At 44.1% G+C, this 17,986-nt stretch overlaps 1 protein-coding gene across 1 annotated transcript; it reads left to right on the top strand.

Moving 5' to 3' along the window:
- Nucleotides 1-523: 523 nt before the first annotated feature.
- On the top strand, nt 524-15,149 carry DEG5 (DEGP protease 5). Its single transcript, XM_087388667.1, has 8 exons — nt 524-746; nt 2,726-2,863; nt 3,214-3,276; nt 14,069-14,158; nt 14,280-14,402; nt 14,503-14,590; nt 14,712-14,786; nt 14,901-15,149. The coding sequence occupies exons 1-8, from the start codon at nt 528-530 to the stop codon at nt 14,993-14,995; spliced, it is 891 nt and encodes a 296-aa protein (XP_087244793.1). The 5' UTR covers nt 524-527; the 3' UTR covers nt 14,996-15,149.
- The last annotated feature ends 2,837 nt before the right edge of the window (nt 15,150-17,986 follow it).

Raw genomic sequence — 17,986 nt, 5'->3', positions numbered from 1 at the left:
AAGTGCAATGCATGGCTGCCATGCAACTGTGAGAGAACGCAAGATGCAACCAATCCCCCCATGGTTGCGAAATGGCGAGCAATCCGAATTCAAAGGCGGTTGCTATAGCCAGGCCCTGTCAGGGGCAATGGTAACAATCGAAACCAAAAGGAAGCTTGAAGCAAGGGAGACGGGGGGGGCAACTAGAACCGGGCAGGCAGCAATGAATGGTGTCAGGCCGGGCAGGTAAAATCTCGTTCCAAGCTACTGCAAACCAACAAAGGAGGGAGAGAAACCAGACTCGGGGAGGCAGTATCTAGCAACATCAAATATAGGATTCGCTCATGTGGATTTGGGATTGCTTTTTATAGTGTGCCATGTGGCTCAACGAGAGGCCACTATGGTGCATGCCTAACTAAAGGAAGGAAGGAAGACGTTGCCATGGCATATGAGGGCCACGTGTACGCTTTGAAATAAGCAAGTGTGAAGATGGGGGACGTTGAAGAAGTATTAAAAATGATAATGCAAAAGGTTGATGCAATTGAGCTATGGCCTTGTCCTTTGGGTGCCTTACATTGGCTTATCATCATCCAGACACCCCTCCTCCTCCTCCAACATTCCCCCGTCGCACTTCCCTCATCGCCTCCCTCTCAGCTCCTTGCCTCCCCTTGCTTTCCTCCCCCCCCTCCTTGGCTTCTTTGCCCCTCGTCTTAGACTACGTCGACGATTACTACCAGGAGGAGCAACGCATCGTCCACCTCTTCGAGGTCAGCCTCAATTCCTCCACACTTCGAGAGCTGTTTTGGGCGGTTCGTGGTAATCCTGCAACTTATGCTAACCAACGAGTGAGCTGCATGACACCAAAACCAAGGCGGTTGTTTTGCTTCTACGTATCTTTGGCGAAAGGAATGCTAGGGGAGAACGGCACTTAATAGCTACAGATTCGCGAAAGCACTTTTGTCAGAAGTTTAGAAAACCAGGAAGTTGACAAACCTCAAGCTCGAATATCGTCTCAACAATATTAAGCAACAGGGAAAACAAAGACCAGAGCAATGGCATATGTCACATGATCGAATCGAGAAAAGGAGTCATAATGCCAGGTGCGCACAGAAAGGAAAGAAGGCATAGGTACTTGCAACATCTGCAATCCCAAAAATCTCTCAGAGAATGAATTGAGAACACCGGAATGTCTTCAATGGAAGTAAGGGATCCTCATAGGACATGGAGGCACCCCGATCTTGCAGTATGCCACGCTTCAAAACTATTAATCATCTCCCAATGTGGCCCAACCTGCAAAAAGCGTACCTCTGGAGCAGGACGACAAAACCAATGGACACCACCCATGCCAAAAAGGCCAAATGACCCTGAAACTATAAGCCACCGTTGCCTGTGACAACCATGCAGTAACTGCCATATTAAATGTTAAGGCATTCATATGTTGAATGGGCCTCTGTATAGGCCCAAAGTGGCTGATGGTTCCTGAATCCTGAGGATAGCGATGACTCTGTCGAGAATGATCCACCAAACAAATAGCATTGGGTTACTTGTGAAATCCAACGTAGACATTGAGTCCAAAGGCAGCGCCAAAAAGGTAGCTTGAGTGATCAAGTCATGCTAAGAGACACGAAGGGTGGTGTTTGCAGCCTGATAAAGTTGATAGCTGATGTCAATCACGAATCCCTATACCAGAACTAAACTAGAACTCCCCTCTAAGGGCGGGTCATGTTCATTCGCACTGCTGAAAGCCAAATATTCAGTGCAGGTTATCGCTGCTCTGATCTCAGCAGATAGGTCTTGGCATTTGAAGCTAGCCTAGCAAGCTCTCACAGAGGCCTCTGAGACGTACTAGCAGGGCATTGTGCCTGTCAGAAAAACATCCATACAGCATGCCTGTCTATGCTATGGCTTGGTCTACCCTCCATGTCGAGCCAAACCCTCTGAAATTTATCCTACTGAAGGGCATTTAGGACACAAACATCTAGAGGCATAGCTCTCTGGAAGGCATCAACAGAATGCCAGGAAGGGCAATATAGTTTCTTGCAACTATTAGCCTGTAACTTGTTGGAAACTCTAGGCCCAAAGGCCACCAGGTTAAAGTATAATAACGTATGTATTCTTCATCGAATAGTGGCTAAGAGCCCGAAATCAGGACAAGAATGCAAAAATAATAGCAGGAACTAGGATGAATTGGCAATTGGCATGGTGTCTACCATCTTCCTCTAAAGAAAGGTTCACATATGCCAATGCCATGGCTGTGAGGTTCAAAACCTGTTGGACAGCAGAAAATAGATGCCGATCATAATAATATGTGACTTCTACACATAGCTACAGGACTTGAAGCATTCAGCCAAGCAGACAGAGCACTTAGCTGGAGGTTTTCTAGCAGCCACTAAGAGCCTATAAGAGGCCACTTGGTAGAAGATAGGTCTGGCCCTCAGTTTTGGAGCAAGAATAAGGCTGTCCATGGCTACCCAGCTGGTGCTTCCTGTACAGATTTCCAGGTTACATGGGTGTGCAGCATGGTTAAAAAAGGTTCACAATACTAGATTAACATATGTATAGCTTTGCTTAGTGCTCTTTGCCATTGCAAGCAAGACTTGACAGATGTCCAATTTATTCTGTGTGTTTTGCATCTATCATGGCTTACTAATTCCTTAGACCCACTGAGATTTTTAAACACATCTATCTTAGAGGGGTCCATGTTGATGATTCAACGGCTTGATTGGCAATTTGGCATGCATATCAGGAAACAACAAGGTCTGTGGTCTGCATCAAGGCTGTGGAGGTTGCTGATGGAAAATCCTTGGATGAACCCTCCCAAAATGAGGATGCAAATGTGGAAGGAACAGGATCAGGGTTTATTTGGGATAAATTTGGTCACGTTGTAAGTGCTCCATTTTTCTATGCTCTATTATTTACTCATTGGCACCCACCATCAACCTAATGTTGTTTGATAATTCTCGCAATTCCCTCTTTGTAGCTAGTTTAAATATCTGATTCTGTGAGATTAGGTATAGACTACACACATCTGCATTCAGTAGTTTGTGTCTATGGATGGAGTCTTCACTTGCTGCCCTGTCTTTGTACACCGTTTGAGAACCTCAGCTCATGTAAACCTCACGCTTAACTACTCCACTAGGTGAATATAACAAATAGAACACTCACTGGTTGTCACAGATCAAATCCTACGATTAAGACTTTCTTATTTATCTGTACTATGTTGGAATTGGGAAGGTGACGAACTATCATGTTGTGGAGAAACTGGCACGGGATACTTCTGGCAGACAACAATCACAGGTTGGTGTATTTACACTTCATTGGTTACTAGTAACCTAGAGAGGCTTAAGCAAAAAAACACCAATGCTCGAAAGGCTACACTGAAAAATGTGCATAAAGTGTGCACTGAAAAGCAGCAATGCAACACAAAAAGTAATCAACTAAAAATAAGCATGTGGGAGGAGAACTCAAATCCCTGAGCACTTTAACAAAACTCAAATGTTTCCATTACTATTGCCATAAGGGCAATGCTAATAATGATAAGATGGTCATCTAACCAACTATAGCTTGTTTGAAGCAAATGTATTTGCTAATATTTTATTTTATTTTACGATATGTGAGCAAATGCCACACAAATCCTTGATCTTTAGTGATAAAACATGTGAATACTTACACACCCACTGTAAAATGTGTGGCAGGGTCTGTGGATGTAGTAAAGGTGTTTCGAGACTGACTTTTGGCTGCACTATTAACCAAGAGTACATTTATATGTGAATGTATCTTGGCAGAGAACATAGGCAGGGCATAAGCACTCTTAACCCTATCCTTATGCAGGAAGCTACATAATGCACAAGTTCTATGTTCTTGTGAAGGAGGCTGTCATGGGGAGATCTTCAAAAGCTAGGAATATTGTCTCAAGGGTGCCTGTCTCTTTTCTCTCAGCTTGAGATAGTTGCCTTGGATCCTTCCTTGATAGCTTGTCTGATGGGATACTTTTGATGAGGGTTGTGGGGAAAGATCCTCACACAGACCGATTGGTACATGGAATTATGTTGTGCGACTGGGATAGTGGCAAATCACATTTCAATTTTGTCCCTTTGTGAGAAGTATAGGGCCTGTTTGATCATCTCTCTGCCAGCCATTTTTTAAACCAATTGTCTGCATTGGCTGTTCATGATAATTCTTGTAGAGAAGGGGGAAGGGCAGGTTTGGAGATGGGGAGAGAATAGCAGAAGGAAGGGAGGAGAAGAGAAGAGAAGGGGAAGGAGAGAAGGATGAGGGGATAGAGAGATAGAGAGAGGGAGGAGAGAGAGAGTGTGAGCGTAGGCAGGAAGGAGGAAGGGGGAGTAGATAGGATTAGATGTCACATCAAAAAGGTACATAGTAGGGGGTGGATGGAGAAAGGGGGAGGGGCAGATTTGGAGATGGGGAGAAAATAGCAGGAGGAAGGGAGGAGAGGAGAGAAGGGGAAGGAGAGAGGAAGAGAGAGAAGGATGAGGGGATAGAGAGAGAGAGAGGGAGGAGAGAGAGAGTGTGAGCGTAGGCAGGAAGGAGAAAGGGGGAGTAGATAGGATTAGAAGTCACATAAAAACGGTACATAGTAGGGGGTGGATGGAGACTTATATAGTCCCTCCACATTTTCCACCTAAAGGGCCTCTAACTTGGCCTCTTTTTCCCCTTCATTACAGCCATCCCTTCCCATAGAATTTTCCCCTCAAAATTTCATATGCGGGCTGTTAAATAGGTGCAGCAAACAGCAAATAATAGTCAGCCCGGTAGGAGATAGGGGATGTCCTGGACAATGCTCTCTGGATGAATTCTCATCCTCGGGGAGTCCCTGCCACTTGATAAGATACTTGGTGTAGACTTTCTTTCGGAGTACATGCGCTCTGGAACATAGAGTATGTGGCCCTCCTCATCCAGAGGTGGTAGCTCAGGAAGGACTTGGACATGCTGTCCAACATGTGGCTTCAGCAAGGACACATTGAAAACATTATGAATCTTGGAGGTCCTGGGTAGCTCCAACTCATATGCCACCTCGCCAACTTTGCAGATGATCCTATAGGGACCGTAATACCTGTGAGCAAGCTTCGTGTTGGTGTTACCTTTCAACGAGGCATAACGGCTCTTATGGAGGCGTAGGTGCACATACCTCCTGTGTTCATCCGCATACTTCTTCTACAACTAAGTCATTTCATACTCTCCAAGTCATTTCTTGCTTGCTGATTTTTCACAGCCATGTCTGCAACTAAAGATGGCATACCCACTGTGCATCCATACATAGCCTTGAATGGGCTCATGCCAATAGAGATGTGCTTTGTACTGTTGTAACAAAATTCAGCAAGTGCCAACCACTTATCCCAAGACTTCTGTGTGTCATGACAGAAATGCGTCAAATACTCCTCCAGCCTTTTGTTCACCCTTTCTGACTATCCATCCGTCTCAGGGTGGTAAGCAGTGCTAGGTGTAAGAGAAGTACCCACTGCTGTAAATAACTCCTGCCAAAAGTGACCCATAAATTTTGCATCTACTGTCGTTGACAATCTCCCGAGGGAAGCCATGATGCTTAAGAACATGCTCGATGAATTGCCAAGCAACCTGTGATGCTGAATAACGGGTCTTAGTGGGTATGAAATGGGCCTGCTTTGTCATTCTGTCAACCACCACAAAAATGCTATCCCATTCCCGCTCTCTGTGGAAGGCAACCTTGTGATGAAATCCATAGCAATGTGAGTCCATTTGCCTTCTGGAATAGGTAATGGCTGCAAGAGACCCGCGGGTAACCGGTTGTCCACTTTATTCTGCTGAGGAGAAAAGAAAAAATCATAAAGCATTGGATGTCCTTGTCAAAGGCCTACTGAACTACCAGTGGGCGACACTACAATGGCAGATGCCAAGGCATTGATCACCAAGATGGGCATCAACCTCACCTTTGAAGGTAGGCAAGGCTGACGCACCAACGAGACCTATGATTGTGAGATTCTGGATAGTAGCAAATAGGTCCACTTTTATTATGAGCATGAGGGTAGCGATGGGAACAAGGACATATCTAGATGATGATCTCATGCTTTTACAACAAGAACATCGCAGAGAGGGGATGGTTCGATTATGGCAGCAAGATAGGAAGGGAAATGGGCTGTATGTAGAGATGGCAAAGTCATTATACGGGAGAGGGTAGAAAGGGAGGAGAGGGAAGAGAGTGATGTAGGCAGCGCATGACGGTGTCAGACTGATAGGAGGGTGATACACAATAGAGTAAAGATGGCTATGTGGAACTGTAATAACACTCTTTGGTCTGACCCAGGAGGTTTTTCAGAGACATACACTGATAGAGATATTGTTTCTACACTGAGACACACAAGAGTCCAGAGAGAGGATTGCCTATATTAACATGATACACATGGGAGCATGCTTATAGGAAGGCATTGAGGAGAGAGTGGAGTCCGAGGCTAGGGGGATGTAGCTATCCTCTTCAAATCACACTTGAGGCCATTCATCTCTGTATGTGTAAAGAGGAGCTTGCACGACACATTTGGATTCGGATCCAACGACTTGATGCACTTGCGTTTTTCATTGCAGTGTGCTACTTTTCTCTAGATACTTCATCATATATACATGAGGTCACCACAGAGGGGCAGATTCTCCTACTAGGTGACTTCATTGCACGGATGGGCAGCAGACAGATTGGCTTGCTTGACTTCGGAGTTAACCCTCTCAGAGTACCAGAGATTGATCTAGCAAAGCTCAGAATAGTGAGATATTCAGAGGATACGCGGGTCATAGGGTATGGCAGACACCTACTGGAGATGGGAGCAGTGGATGACGTGATCATATATAACGGCCTTCTCAGATGGTTGTCATCCAGAGGACTCACTTGTTTTTCCAGATAGAGGGGGGACGAGCACAATGGATTACCTGATGGGCTTCCTTTTGTGATGCATGTACATGACCTCACGGTCCCTCCCCCTCTCGCTTGTCGTGGACCATTCATATCTGGCATTTAGCATATTGACCACCACGCCAACAATCCACCGGCTCCGACCCGTATCCAGATACACGTTGTATGAGCCATACGTTCCGTGAGCCACTGAACCCCTTTGGAGATGATGCAGACTAAGCCTCAGACACTTTGGTCTCGGTAGTCCAAGATGCCGCCACCAGGTCTTTCCCCACGACTCACTCTACAGCACGTTCCCTAGCTGGGAAATGGTTTGTGACGAGTGCCAAGAGATGAGATCTCATCTTATACTGTAACTAGACTAGCCTACAGCCTGCTAGTTTAGGTCTAATTCCTCAGTTTAGGAAAATGACCGCATAAACATTCATAGCACCAGATTCCAGATTGATCGGCAGTCGGCGGGGATCCAGCTTATTTTTCGCTGACACAAACACCAGCGTTGTATCGAATTAAACCACATGCTCCACCACTTGTGCAGGCCCCCGTCAATTCCTTTGCCATAAATATCAAGTTTATCATCCCTATTTTCACGCAGCAGTAAATGATAGATGTTTAGGACAGCAAGTAACAATAGGATTTCATGTGCAAGATCAACAAAGCACCTGGATTTAGTTGTAGATCCTTCAACTTGTGAGGGGCTGCACAAGTGTAGGGCCTAGTTGTTTATAGTTCAGTACAGCCAAGAGCTTGGAGGCTTAGTTGGAAATAAAGTGTATTCAATTGCAAATCAAGAATGAATACATGGAGCAGCAAGACCCCCTCCTCTTACAGTTTTGGGCCTGGCAACATTTACAACAATGATTATGGGACAACCATCCTAGGATGCCACATGGCAACTTAAGGCTTCCCCTACTTAAAATATCTAAGGTAAAAATTACTAAGTAAATGTCACCTTTGTTACAGGCCTCCCTACCCAAAAGAAACTTTGCCCTCAAATTTGCAAGGGAGTTGTAACAAGGGAATACAGCCATAGTGAGAAGAAAGAGTTCATATCTGGTCATAGCAGATGTGTAATAGTGAGTAATAAATGCTAGAGCTCTCCAAAGTCCTCCATGGTGCATGCTGGACTGCAGTAAAGTTGGTGGTGGAACAGTAGTTCCACATAGCTAAAAATGATCATAACAGGTCCCAACATTGTTTCACTATGGAAGAGGGCTGCCATGAGAACTCATCATCTGGTAATCATCTCCATTTGATGTAGTACTCGATGTATGATTTGTTTCTGCAGATGTGGTCTCTGAATCCAATGATTCTCTCAGAAATATACTGAATATGGCCTTCCTCATCCATGAGAGGCAGCTTCTCCATAACCTGATCTGAGGGGCCCAAGTATTTCTTCAAAATGGACACATGGAACACATTATGAATCCTGGACGAAGAGGGCAGCTCCAGCCTATAGTCCACCTCACCAATTCTCTGCAACACCTTGTAGGGTCCAGAGTATCTGTGGCCTGTGGGCCAGCTTAGTATTTGTGTTCCCTTTCAATGAAGCATATCTCAACTTATGGAGCCTGAGGAAGACATAATCGCCTTCTTCAAAAGCAAGCTCCCTCCTATGCTCATCAGCATATGCCTTCATGTGTATTGGGCTTTAACCATATTGTATCTTGCATTACTGAAGTACTGAAGTAGGGCTGCTATATGTGTCAAATCATCAATGGCTTGCTGGTTAGTCATGGCTCCATCTAAAACAGTAGAGGGAACATGTACTTTGTACCCATACATGGCCTCAAATGGGCTCATCCCTATGGCGGTGTGCTTAGTATTGTTGTAACAAAACTCAGCCAAGTGTAGCCATCTGTCCCATGTGGTTTGGGTGTTTTAAAAAAAAAGCATAAGCTACTCCTCCAGCCTCCAATTGATCCTTTCTGACTGGCCATCAGTTTGTGGGTGGTCAGCAGTGCTTAAGGTAAAGAGTGTCCGCATTGCCTTGAACAATTCTTGCCAAAACTGGCCCATGAATTTGGAGTCTTTGTCACTTACTATTTCCTGTGGCAGGCCATGTAATTTGAACACATTTTCCATGAACTGAGCAGGTACCATGGAGGCTGAATATTGTGGCTTGGTGGGTATAAAATATGCTGCCTTTGGAGCCTATCCACCACAACAACGATACTATTCCAGCCTGTAGCTGTCACAAGTAGACCAGTGATGAAGTCCATTGAAATGTAGGTCCACTTACCCTCTGGAATGGGCAGAGGCTGACGCAAACCTACTAGCCTGAGATTCAATTCTCTGTTTTGTTGGCAGGGCCTGCAGCTTTGAACTTACTTGTATACATTCTTCCATAGCCCCTTCCATATAAGCTTTGCCTCTCCCTTTTACAGGTCTTAAACAGTCCAATATGTCCAGCCATAGGAGAGAAGTGTGTCTCCTGCAGGACCAACAGCCTGTAGGTGGAGTTCTCCACAAGAAAGATCCTCCCTTTGTACCATAATAGGTTTAAGAAGCTATCATTCCTTATAAGTATTCTAAAATCTTACAAAGCCTGCTAAGACACACTTTTACAGCAAGACACTTGAAAGTGCAAGGAGAACTAATACCTTTAGCTGCTTCTGTACTGAAAGATTTTCAAGGTAATCAAATTAAATGTCAAAGATGCACCACGAGCATACCTGCTGTGAGTAATAAGATCTCTATCCAGTAGCTCCTCCACCTGCCTAGCCACCTCCTCCCTCTCCACTCTTGACAACGTGTAAGGATCTTTGTTGACTGGTTTGGAACTAGGTGTAAGAGTGATGGAGTGGTCAGTGTCTCTTTGAGGTGGGAGATGATGGGGTGGATCAGAAAACACATCTGAATATTGCTGCAACAGCTCCTTCATCTCTTGGTCCTCAACCAAGGCCTCCTTTGTGTCATTAGACTTGGAGAGATGGAGGGCGTAGAATGCACAAACATTCTTAAGGTCCTGCCAACTTTCTGGAAGAAATGACAGCCAGTTTAGGTGCCTCATAGCCCTTCAAAAGTATCTATGGAAGAATCTCATTTACATGTGATTGAACTCCATGATAATCTCACCAAGTGCTCTCAGCCATGCACAGCCTAGAACAATGTCTATAGACCCCATATCCAAAGCAAATAAGTCTCCTTGGAAGGTATAATCTGGTTACAGATGTATTTGGTGGCTTGACAGCAGTACCTACTGATAGTGTGCTTCCCATTAGCCACTTGTACTTGCAGGCCATGATCAATCTCTGTATAATGTGGTATGAACATGAATTTTATTTTCCAGAATTCTGTTAGGTTGAAGAAGGAAGAGAGTGCAAAATCGAAGAGTAAGCCCCGTTTCCATTGCTCCCAAAAACTATGCACCCCATCTTCCCGCATCGATCTCCCTTCCTCTTCTATCTACTAGACCCTTCCTTTTTAATATACACTACACCTTAACCCTCCAACAACCTAGCCATTCTACCCCTGGATGAGAACATGACTACTCAACACGCATTCAACTACACAACGTGGGCTCCAATGACCCGATTGGTGTGGAACGAGTCAACTCTAGAAGCCCCTGTGAACTACCACCTCCCTTTAGACTCCATAGTGGAGGTGGGTTACCAAAAAAACCCAGTGCGGCCTTCTGCACTAGTGCCACTAAAACACACTATGGCCATTTACTAATTTTTCACATTACATATTCCCACCAACTGCGATAGCTGTACGAATTGAAAAAGCTTCAATTCATTCTCCTGTCCTCTCGAATCAATGTAGAAGCTTGTATACTGTGCCACTTGCTTATGCATGCTATGGATTTCCTCATGGTTACATCCACGTGCTTTGGATCAATTATTGTCATTTCTCATGCATATCATCCAAGTTGCAACATCTACGTGCTCATCACGCTTCTCGCATGGCCTAAAAGAGCCAGGAAAAGGGCTCACAAAACCATGCAAAGCATCATCTAGAATAGCATTCAGCTCTTCATCAACCTTTGGCTTATCTTCTTACCTGCACATACACTTGCATTTAGGTCCAATATACCACACCAGGATCGAGACCACCTCCTTGACTTTCATGAAAGACATATATGTTCTTGGCATTGACAACCACAATGCAAAATCCATCACTGCATCATCGAGTATAGCATCTAACTCAGCATCAATGATACTTTTGTAACCATCTTGCACAACCTCATACAAAGGTTCGCATTCTTCTTCAAGGAAATAAATGCCAACGTATCATCCAATGCATGCAATTCAGCTCATGATCCATGTATTCTTTTGCAAGAACACTTAACCCCCTTGAGGGAGAACCTTGTATAAGATTTTCACTATGGGGACTCAAAGCGATCATGTCCTCTAAAGCGTCATTCAAAAGGGATTCAAGATCACATCAATCACTTTGTCACCGTCATCTTGCAGATATTCAACCATATAGATATATACCTTTGTAAGACTAGAATGCATACAATCAACCCCTATTGAATTTACCTGACATGATCCATGACTTGTGAACATGGAGGAATCTTGTGATGCTGCATCACGGCTATCCATCTCAAAAGGCAACCTCACCTGCATTCAGTCTGTAGGCTCTCCAGGCCTCTCTTATGCGGCAGAACATTGACCCAAGGACTCATCAATGCTGTCACCATCCTCTTCATCCCACAAGCCATTTAAACCATCAAAGGCTTCCACAAACTCAAAGCGCATCCGAACAATTGCTTCCAAAAATGTTGTCTATACTTTGCCTATCTACAGGTACTGTGCAAGTGGATGATTCTGTGCTATCCTCCTCAGTGACTGTGCTCTCTTCAACATTCTACATCCGTGAGCAAATTAACCAACTTTCTCTAGTGCCAGCTATCACATGTGCCGCCGCCTCATGCTTCTCATATTGCTTCTTTCTTTGTGTAGACCTAGATCTCGTCGAAGTGTATAGTGTTCAGCCTTTGCATATGTCAGGCAACCATGCTCAAGAATCCTAATTTTCCACTTCAGCAACAAAGCGTCCATATAGCATTTGTATTGAAGCCAATCATGCACAATATCCAAAGAGGTTATAGTCAAACGAAGCATCTTCATATCTCAACTGAAAGTCAGCTATCAACTCCTGTAATGTTGTCTGATATCCTTACGCTTTTCCAAAAGCTTCCTATCTCCTTTCATCCATGGAAAACCTTCCAACTATCCTGCACATCATCTGGCAAAAAGTGCCGAGCCAAAGAGCTGCAAAACTTGTGAGTCCTTTTGCAAGAAAGTCTCCTTTAACCATATCATCTATGATCCCTGCATGTCTGCATTCCCTCCTAGCATGGTGAACAAATGAATGAACATTCTCGAATTCATATCTATAAGGAAGTACTGTTACTGTAAGGTTGGTGTATAGACAAGTTGGGAACATAGATGTGTAAAAGGCCGTTCTGTCTACAGAGCAACTCTTTTTGGTACCATTCTGAGAACGTAACTATCGCAAAGGATGGGCAGTGCACTGTAAAATTCATGTTGTTATGCACCATGTTCTAGAGTGACCAGCAATGTAAAGCAGCTTGTTATGCGTAGAACCTACCAAAATAAGAGCTTCTGTCTGTCTGTTGTGTTTGACAGGCATGACAGTCTGACATTTTGGCTGTTCAGTGGGCACAGGCATTTCCAAGGACATTAATCGATCTTTTTTTTTTTGTCATCTGCAATCAATCAATATACTTGAGTACCACATAACAATACTTTCACTATGGTTTAATCTTTTTGCCTTGAGTTGACATTTTGCTTGTGTTGCTGCTTTTCCAATGCACACCCAGTTTCGGTGCTTCATTTTTACTTCCTCGAGCTAGAGAAGCGTACAGCGAGGCTCTTCGAAAAGAGGGAGGACTCAGCATGTGGACTCATGGGTGGCCTGCAGGGCAGAACATATCTAAGAATCCTCAGGTGACCAGTCCGAAGTCAACAGATCTTTTGTTGACTTAGCACTGAGCCCCCAGATAGCTTGTGATTTTGGGTTGTACTGAGCGTATTTTATTCGAGCCTTGTGAAATGCTTCTCTTTTTTGGCCAGCTTCTTTAGGCCTTGCTCAGTGGAGCCTTTAGTCGGGCGGAATTGGTTCTAAATGATCCTAGGTAACAAGGGCAACCCACCTGGTGCATGGTTTCACTCTGGGAACAGATTAAAAACCACAAACGTCTGATGTAACAAGCTCGGTGATTCCCTGTAAGCATGCCAATGTCTGGCTCTAAGCATGGAATGCTGTCAACAAGTTAAGCATCAATCCAGAACTTTCAAAAACTGCAAGAAGCTTAACGCTTATTCCACTAGGCAGGTATCATCTAAAGTGCACGTGTATCACTAAGGACCCCTAATAAATTGGAGATGTATCCTTCCATCTGAGGAAAACTGGGGATAGGCCATCCTGGGGCTCTTGAGGGAAAGATCAGAGGAAAATGCATATGAGCCCTCACAAGCCATTGTAGCCATGGCAGCTGGAGACTGATCAGTTTGCAGTTATTAAGAGGCAAGTTCCGTTGACAATTCAGACGCCCCATGATCCAGGGTTGGAAGGATGATGGAACCTTAGAATTGCAGGACCAATGGTGTAGGCCTTCCGAAGAAGGGCAGCCTTGAGGGGCAAAAGGCCCCCTTGGTAAAATGCAAAAGTGAGAAAACACAAGCAAGAGAGGGGACGGGGGTGGGAGAATGGACAAGCAGGGTACAATCAAGATGAGACTAGCTTATGCTTGATATGCACCCTCCTGGGCCTGAGTCAAATGCCAGCAGAAGGAGCAGGATCTGAGGACTCTTGCAAGTTGTGGATTCTCTTGGCTACCCACTCAATTTGAAATTACTGAAACATTTGTTAATGCTGCATAATGCAGTTTCACAAGTTCTTAAGTCTGAAGTCAACTAAAGCGAGTATATTTTCTTTCGGTGATGAAAGCAGACATCACATAGCCTGCCTTCAGCTTGCTTATGGAGCAGACTTCATATGTGCTAACTTGTTTTCACGACTTGTGAACATGGCACAATAGTTTCTTTGACAGATTGTCTGCCTTAGGATGAGGCAACGTTTAATATTTTTTATGCCCTTGTTAGGGAATTAGATTTGTGTATACACCGACTTATAGCAGATATATTTCTCCTTGAAGGTTTGTGAGCTTATAAAGGTCCTTTTCTCCTTACCTTTTCCTGGGATTTGAATTTTGTATAGGTATCACTTTTGGATCCAACTGGCAAGGTGGTTGTGCAAGTAGCACGGCTTATTGGAATTGATGCAGCACATGATTTGGCTGTATTAAAGGTACCAAATGGGAAACTTCTATACTGAAGCAAAATGAGCGACCTTCCCTCATCATTTCAACTCTTTTATCCTCATTCACATTTGCAGAGATTCTGATGAAAAGATCATCCATGGATTTGAGATTGATGTCCCAGATGATCTACTGCAACCAGTCCGTTTGGGTACGTCCAAGACCCTCAAGGTGGGGCAGAGTTGTTATGCCATTGGGAATCCTTACGGATATGAGCATACTTTGACAACTGGGGTAAGAAATCACAAATGCCTACATCGCATTGATGCAAATGTAAAGGGTCATTTTAATGCTTTCCCTTGGTCTGTCATTGACCCTGTTTTTCACTCTGCAGGTGGTCAGTGGACTGGGAAGAGAGATTCCATCACCAGCTGGAAAACCCATTGCTGGAGCCATTCAGACTGATGCTTCCATAAATGCAGGTGCCATGATGCTTACTTTAATGATGAAAACACTTAGTTGTTTAGCTGGCTGCTGATGGTAGTGCACTTGATGTTGTGCTTGAAAGTCTCTTGAATCCTTGAATGCTGATGCTGTGTTAAGGCAATTCTGGGGGTCCCCTACTTGACTCGTTTGGTCATGTAATTGGAGTAAACACAGCAACCTTTACTCGCCAAGGTATTTTGTCCTGTTTTGTTATTTTATTATTAGATGCAAGTGGGGTTCACAATAACTGCAACCAAACCTCATACGGGGGGTTGCTGATCAATGATGTATCTGCGATCTTTACAGGCTCTGGGAGGTCTTCTGGTGTAAACTTTGCAATCCCTATTGATCTAGTGTGGAAGCTAGTACCACATCTTATTATTGATGGGAGAATCTCTTGAGGTATCAAATAGCACTTGTCGCATCATTTTTAACACACATGCAGGCAAACAGCTGCCAATCCCTATTGATCTAGTGTGGAAGCTAGTACCACATCTTATTATTGATGGGAGAATCTCTTGAGGTATCAAATAGCACTTGTTGCATCATTTTTAACACACACTGATTTTTTATTAAGACTCTTACTTTTCTTTTCTTAATATTTGTGTAGTAATAATCTCTTTCTGCTATCGAAAGTACTATGGCTCATAATAGAAATGAATCCAAGCCCATAGTCGAATGGGAATATTATGAGAATGGTCACCTCCAATAGGTACAATAACCAAATTAGCTCAAAATTAAAGTAGGGATTGTTCATTCCCAGGTCAAATATCATGCTACATCATATTTGAAGTGGTACAACAATAGGATCTAGCTCAAGGGAGAATGGAAAAATGCTGCACACACGCGCATGTGCACACAAACAGGCACGTGCACAGTTCAAACAAATACTCTCTCTCTCTCTCTCTCTCTCTAGAAAAGGTTGCCAGGGGGTGGACTGGGGGGGTGTAGAATGATTGCAGAAGTAAAAAAGAGCATTAATTGATTAAGCAAAAGGTTATTCATTGGTTAATGAGCCATATACAGAGGTTTTCTTGTAGGATTAATTGTTCCAACCCTTTCAAGGGTAGACGTTATTCTTCTTAGGATGGGGTCAGGGTACAATAGGAATGTGAATCTTCTTTGTGCAGCACTCTAGAGCTGACCACATCTTCTTTGTGACCTTCAAAGCTAATGTTTGAGTCACTCTATTGCATTTTTCTTCTACTTAGGGTTAGAATGCTTGTGTGGTCTCCTAAGCTACGAGTACCTTATGTCAAGGCTTAAAACCCTTGGCTCAAAAACCTAGAGGTCATGGAGGGCTTATGAAGCTCATGCGCCCTAGAGCTCCTATGAGTTTCCAAACCGAGATAGCACACCCATGGTTGAAAACTAGCATAGTTGTATGGGATAGGGAGTAAGCCTCTGCATACAATGACTCAACACGGTAGACAAGGCAAAATGTAGCACATCAGTCCGTGAAAATTCCTTGGGTGCTAAAGTGAGGTGAACAAATTCCATGTAGGGTATGTCGACCAAAACATTGATAAAGTTTACAATAGTAGTTGTAGAAAGTAGTAGCAGTTGCAGGAAATAATGATGTTGCATGGCTCATCATGGACCTTATCTAGAAATGTTGTGCCTCATAGCTTCTCCTAGCCTCTACACTATCTTGCACTTTTTTACAACCTCATCCACAAATGGAATTGTACAAACATAAATTCACTTGTTTATTATCAGTAAAATAACAATGGACTAAGAGAATGACATGGATCTTTAAATCAAAATAGTAAGTCAAATGAGAATAATTTTGGCATTTAGAAACTCAAATTGCACTTCTTTTAATTGAAGAAGTTGTGGGACATTGATACAAAAAAATAGGCTTGAACCTTTGATAACAGATAAAGGAGATTAAGTGAGAGAGCACAAGTTCAATGGGATGAAAGAGCCAAGTAGCTTTAAATTCATCAATTTTAATGTCAAGGATGTCATGATTCCAATTATTAGAGATTAATCTATACTCTCTGTGACACATTGCTTTGGATAAATAGAGGGTATCTACGGAAGATATGCGTATATGTATATATATACATATCTACACACACACGTGCATGTGTGTGTGTGTGTGTGTGTGTGTGAACTAAAAATATTGCATGTTGGAAGCAAAGCTGATAATGGAGAAATAAACAAATACGTAGAGTGTGTTAATTACTTGAAACATAAGAAGGGGAGGTAGAGCAGTAAAGAGCAATGAGGAAGTCTTGAGGGGTAATAAAACCCCTTCTTACTTGGCAAAGGCCAGCCATCCTCCCAAGGACACAATTCACTGCTTAGGGTGTCTCAAGGATGTCTCAAGGACAAGGGCTAACAACCAGGGGGCAGACTATACAACCAGCGAATCCCTTGCAGCATGATGATATAGAAAACTCATGCAGGACACGCCTTGCAGAATGGCTCCCGCCTTTTGGCGGTCGCTCTAGAATTTGATACTCCACGCTCCCAAGTGGCATGTAGCGTATAGATGATATCTTGCCAAATAGCGACCAAAGGGTTAATAGTTGAACCCGATGACCCTTCGTCACTAGACTGCAGCGCGCAACCCATATGTTCCATGCTATGATGTTGGCCATTGTCTCCCACACCCCATCCTTTGGGATCAAGAAAGGTTGAGAGCGCAACCCATATGTTCCATGTTGTGATGTTGGCCACTATCTCCTAGGATCAAGAGACGTCGGTGTCGAGCTGGCGGGGTCACCTCATGTGGGGAGACCTCGTCAATGTGGAAGGGAGGAAACCCCTCGCTCAACCAGGCCACCATGCCCTAGGTGTAAGTCCCCATGGACGTTCTACATCTGGGCTACTATCCGAAGGGATCCTAACCATATCCTCTGGATGCTCGAGCAACTCCAAAGCTCGTCTCCAACACACCCTCCAAGCAGTAGTGACACCACCCATCCACCTACATCTGCTCCAACCAAGGGCCTATGGGTAAACCCCCATGGGCTGTCAACCAAAAAAAGTACGTCACAAACTAGATTAGGAGCCTCATCCAAAAACGTGACGGATCTCCTGAGGTACCTACTATGCTACCTAGTGTCTCTCCCTCGAAGGGGTCATAGGTGATGCCTTCATTCGTAGTCGTCGTCCTATCCAAGTCGTTTAGGAGAAGAAGGGAAACCCCTCCACTCTCTCTATGTGGCCTACTCGGGATGACAGAACCATTCTCTTCGATCCCATTGCACCTAACGAAGAGGCCGACCCTCCCAAAGCCAAAGTTGTCATCAAGGCACTTCCTAGTCTGGGATGTTGGGAGGATCTGTAAACTAGGCCTTGCACAATTGGCCCACCACCCTAATCAACTGCCAATAGAGTGAATCTAGGCTACCATCCATCTCAAGATCCTCCTCTGTCAC

This window comes from Dipteris shenzhenensis, chromosome 17 (genome assembly GCF_047967505.1).
Source record: "Dipteris shenzhenensis isolate YYH24624 ecotype China chromosome 17, Dip_SZ_1.0, whole genome shotgun sequence".
Classification (NCBI taxonomy): domain Eukaryota; kingdom Viridiplantae; phylum Streptophyta; class Polypodiopsida; order Gleicheniales; family Dipteridaceae; genus Dipteris; species Dipteris shenzhenensis.
Note: the sequence above shows the minus strand (reverse complement) of the source record. Positions and strands in the feature narration are given on the sequence as shown.

What these genes read in the sequence shown, in the direction of transcription:
- DEG5 (XM_087388667.1), top strand. Translation starts at nt 528, where the DNA reads ATGGCCTTGTCCTTTGGGTGCCTTACATTGGCTTATCATCATCCAGAC. An exon ending in GGGATAAATTTGGTCACGTT is followed by an intron (nt 2,864 to 3,213) that starts GTAAGTGCTCCA and finishes GGAATTGGGAAG; the next exon opens with GTGACGAACTATCATGTTGT. An exon ending in ATGATTTGGCTGTATTAAAG is followed by an intron (nt 14,159 to 14,279) that starts GTACCAAATGGG and finishes CATGGATTTGAG; the next exon opens with ATTGATGTCCCAGATGATCT.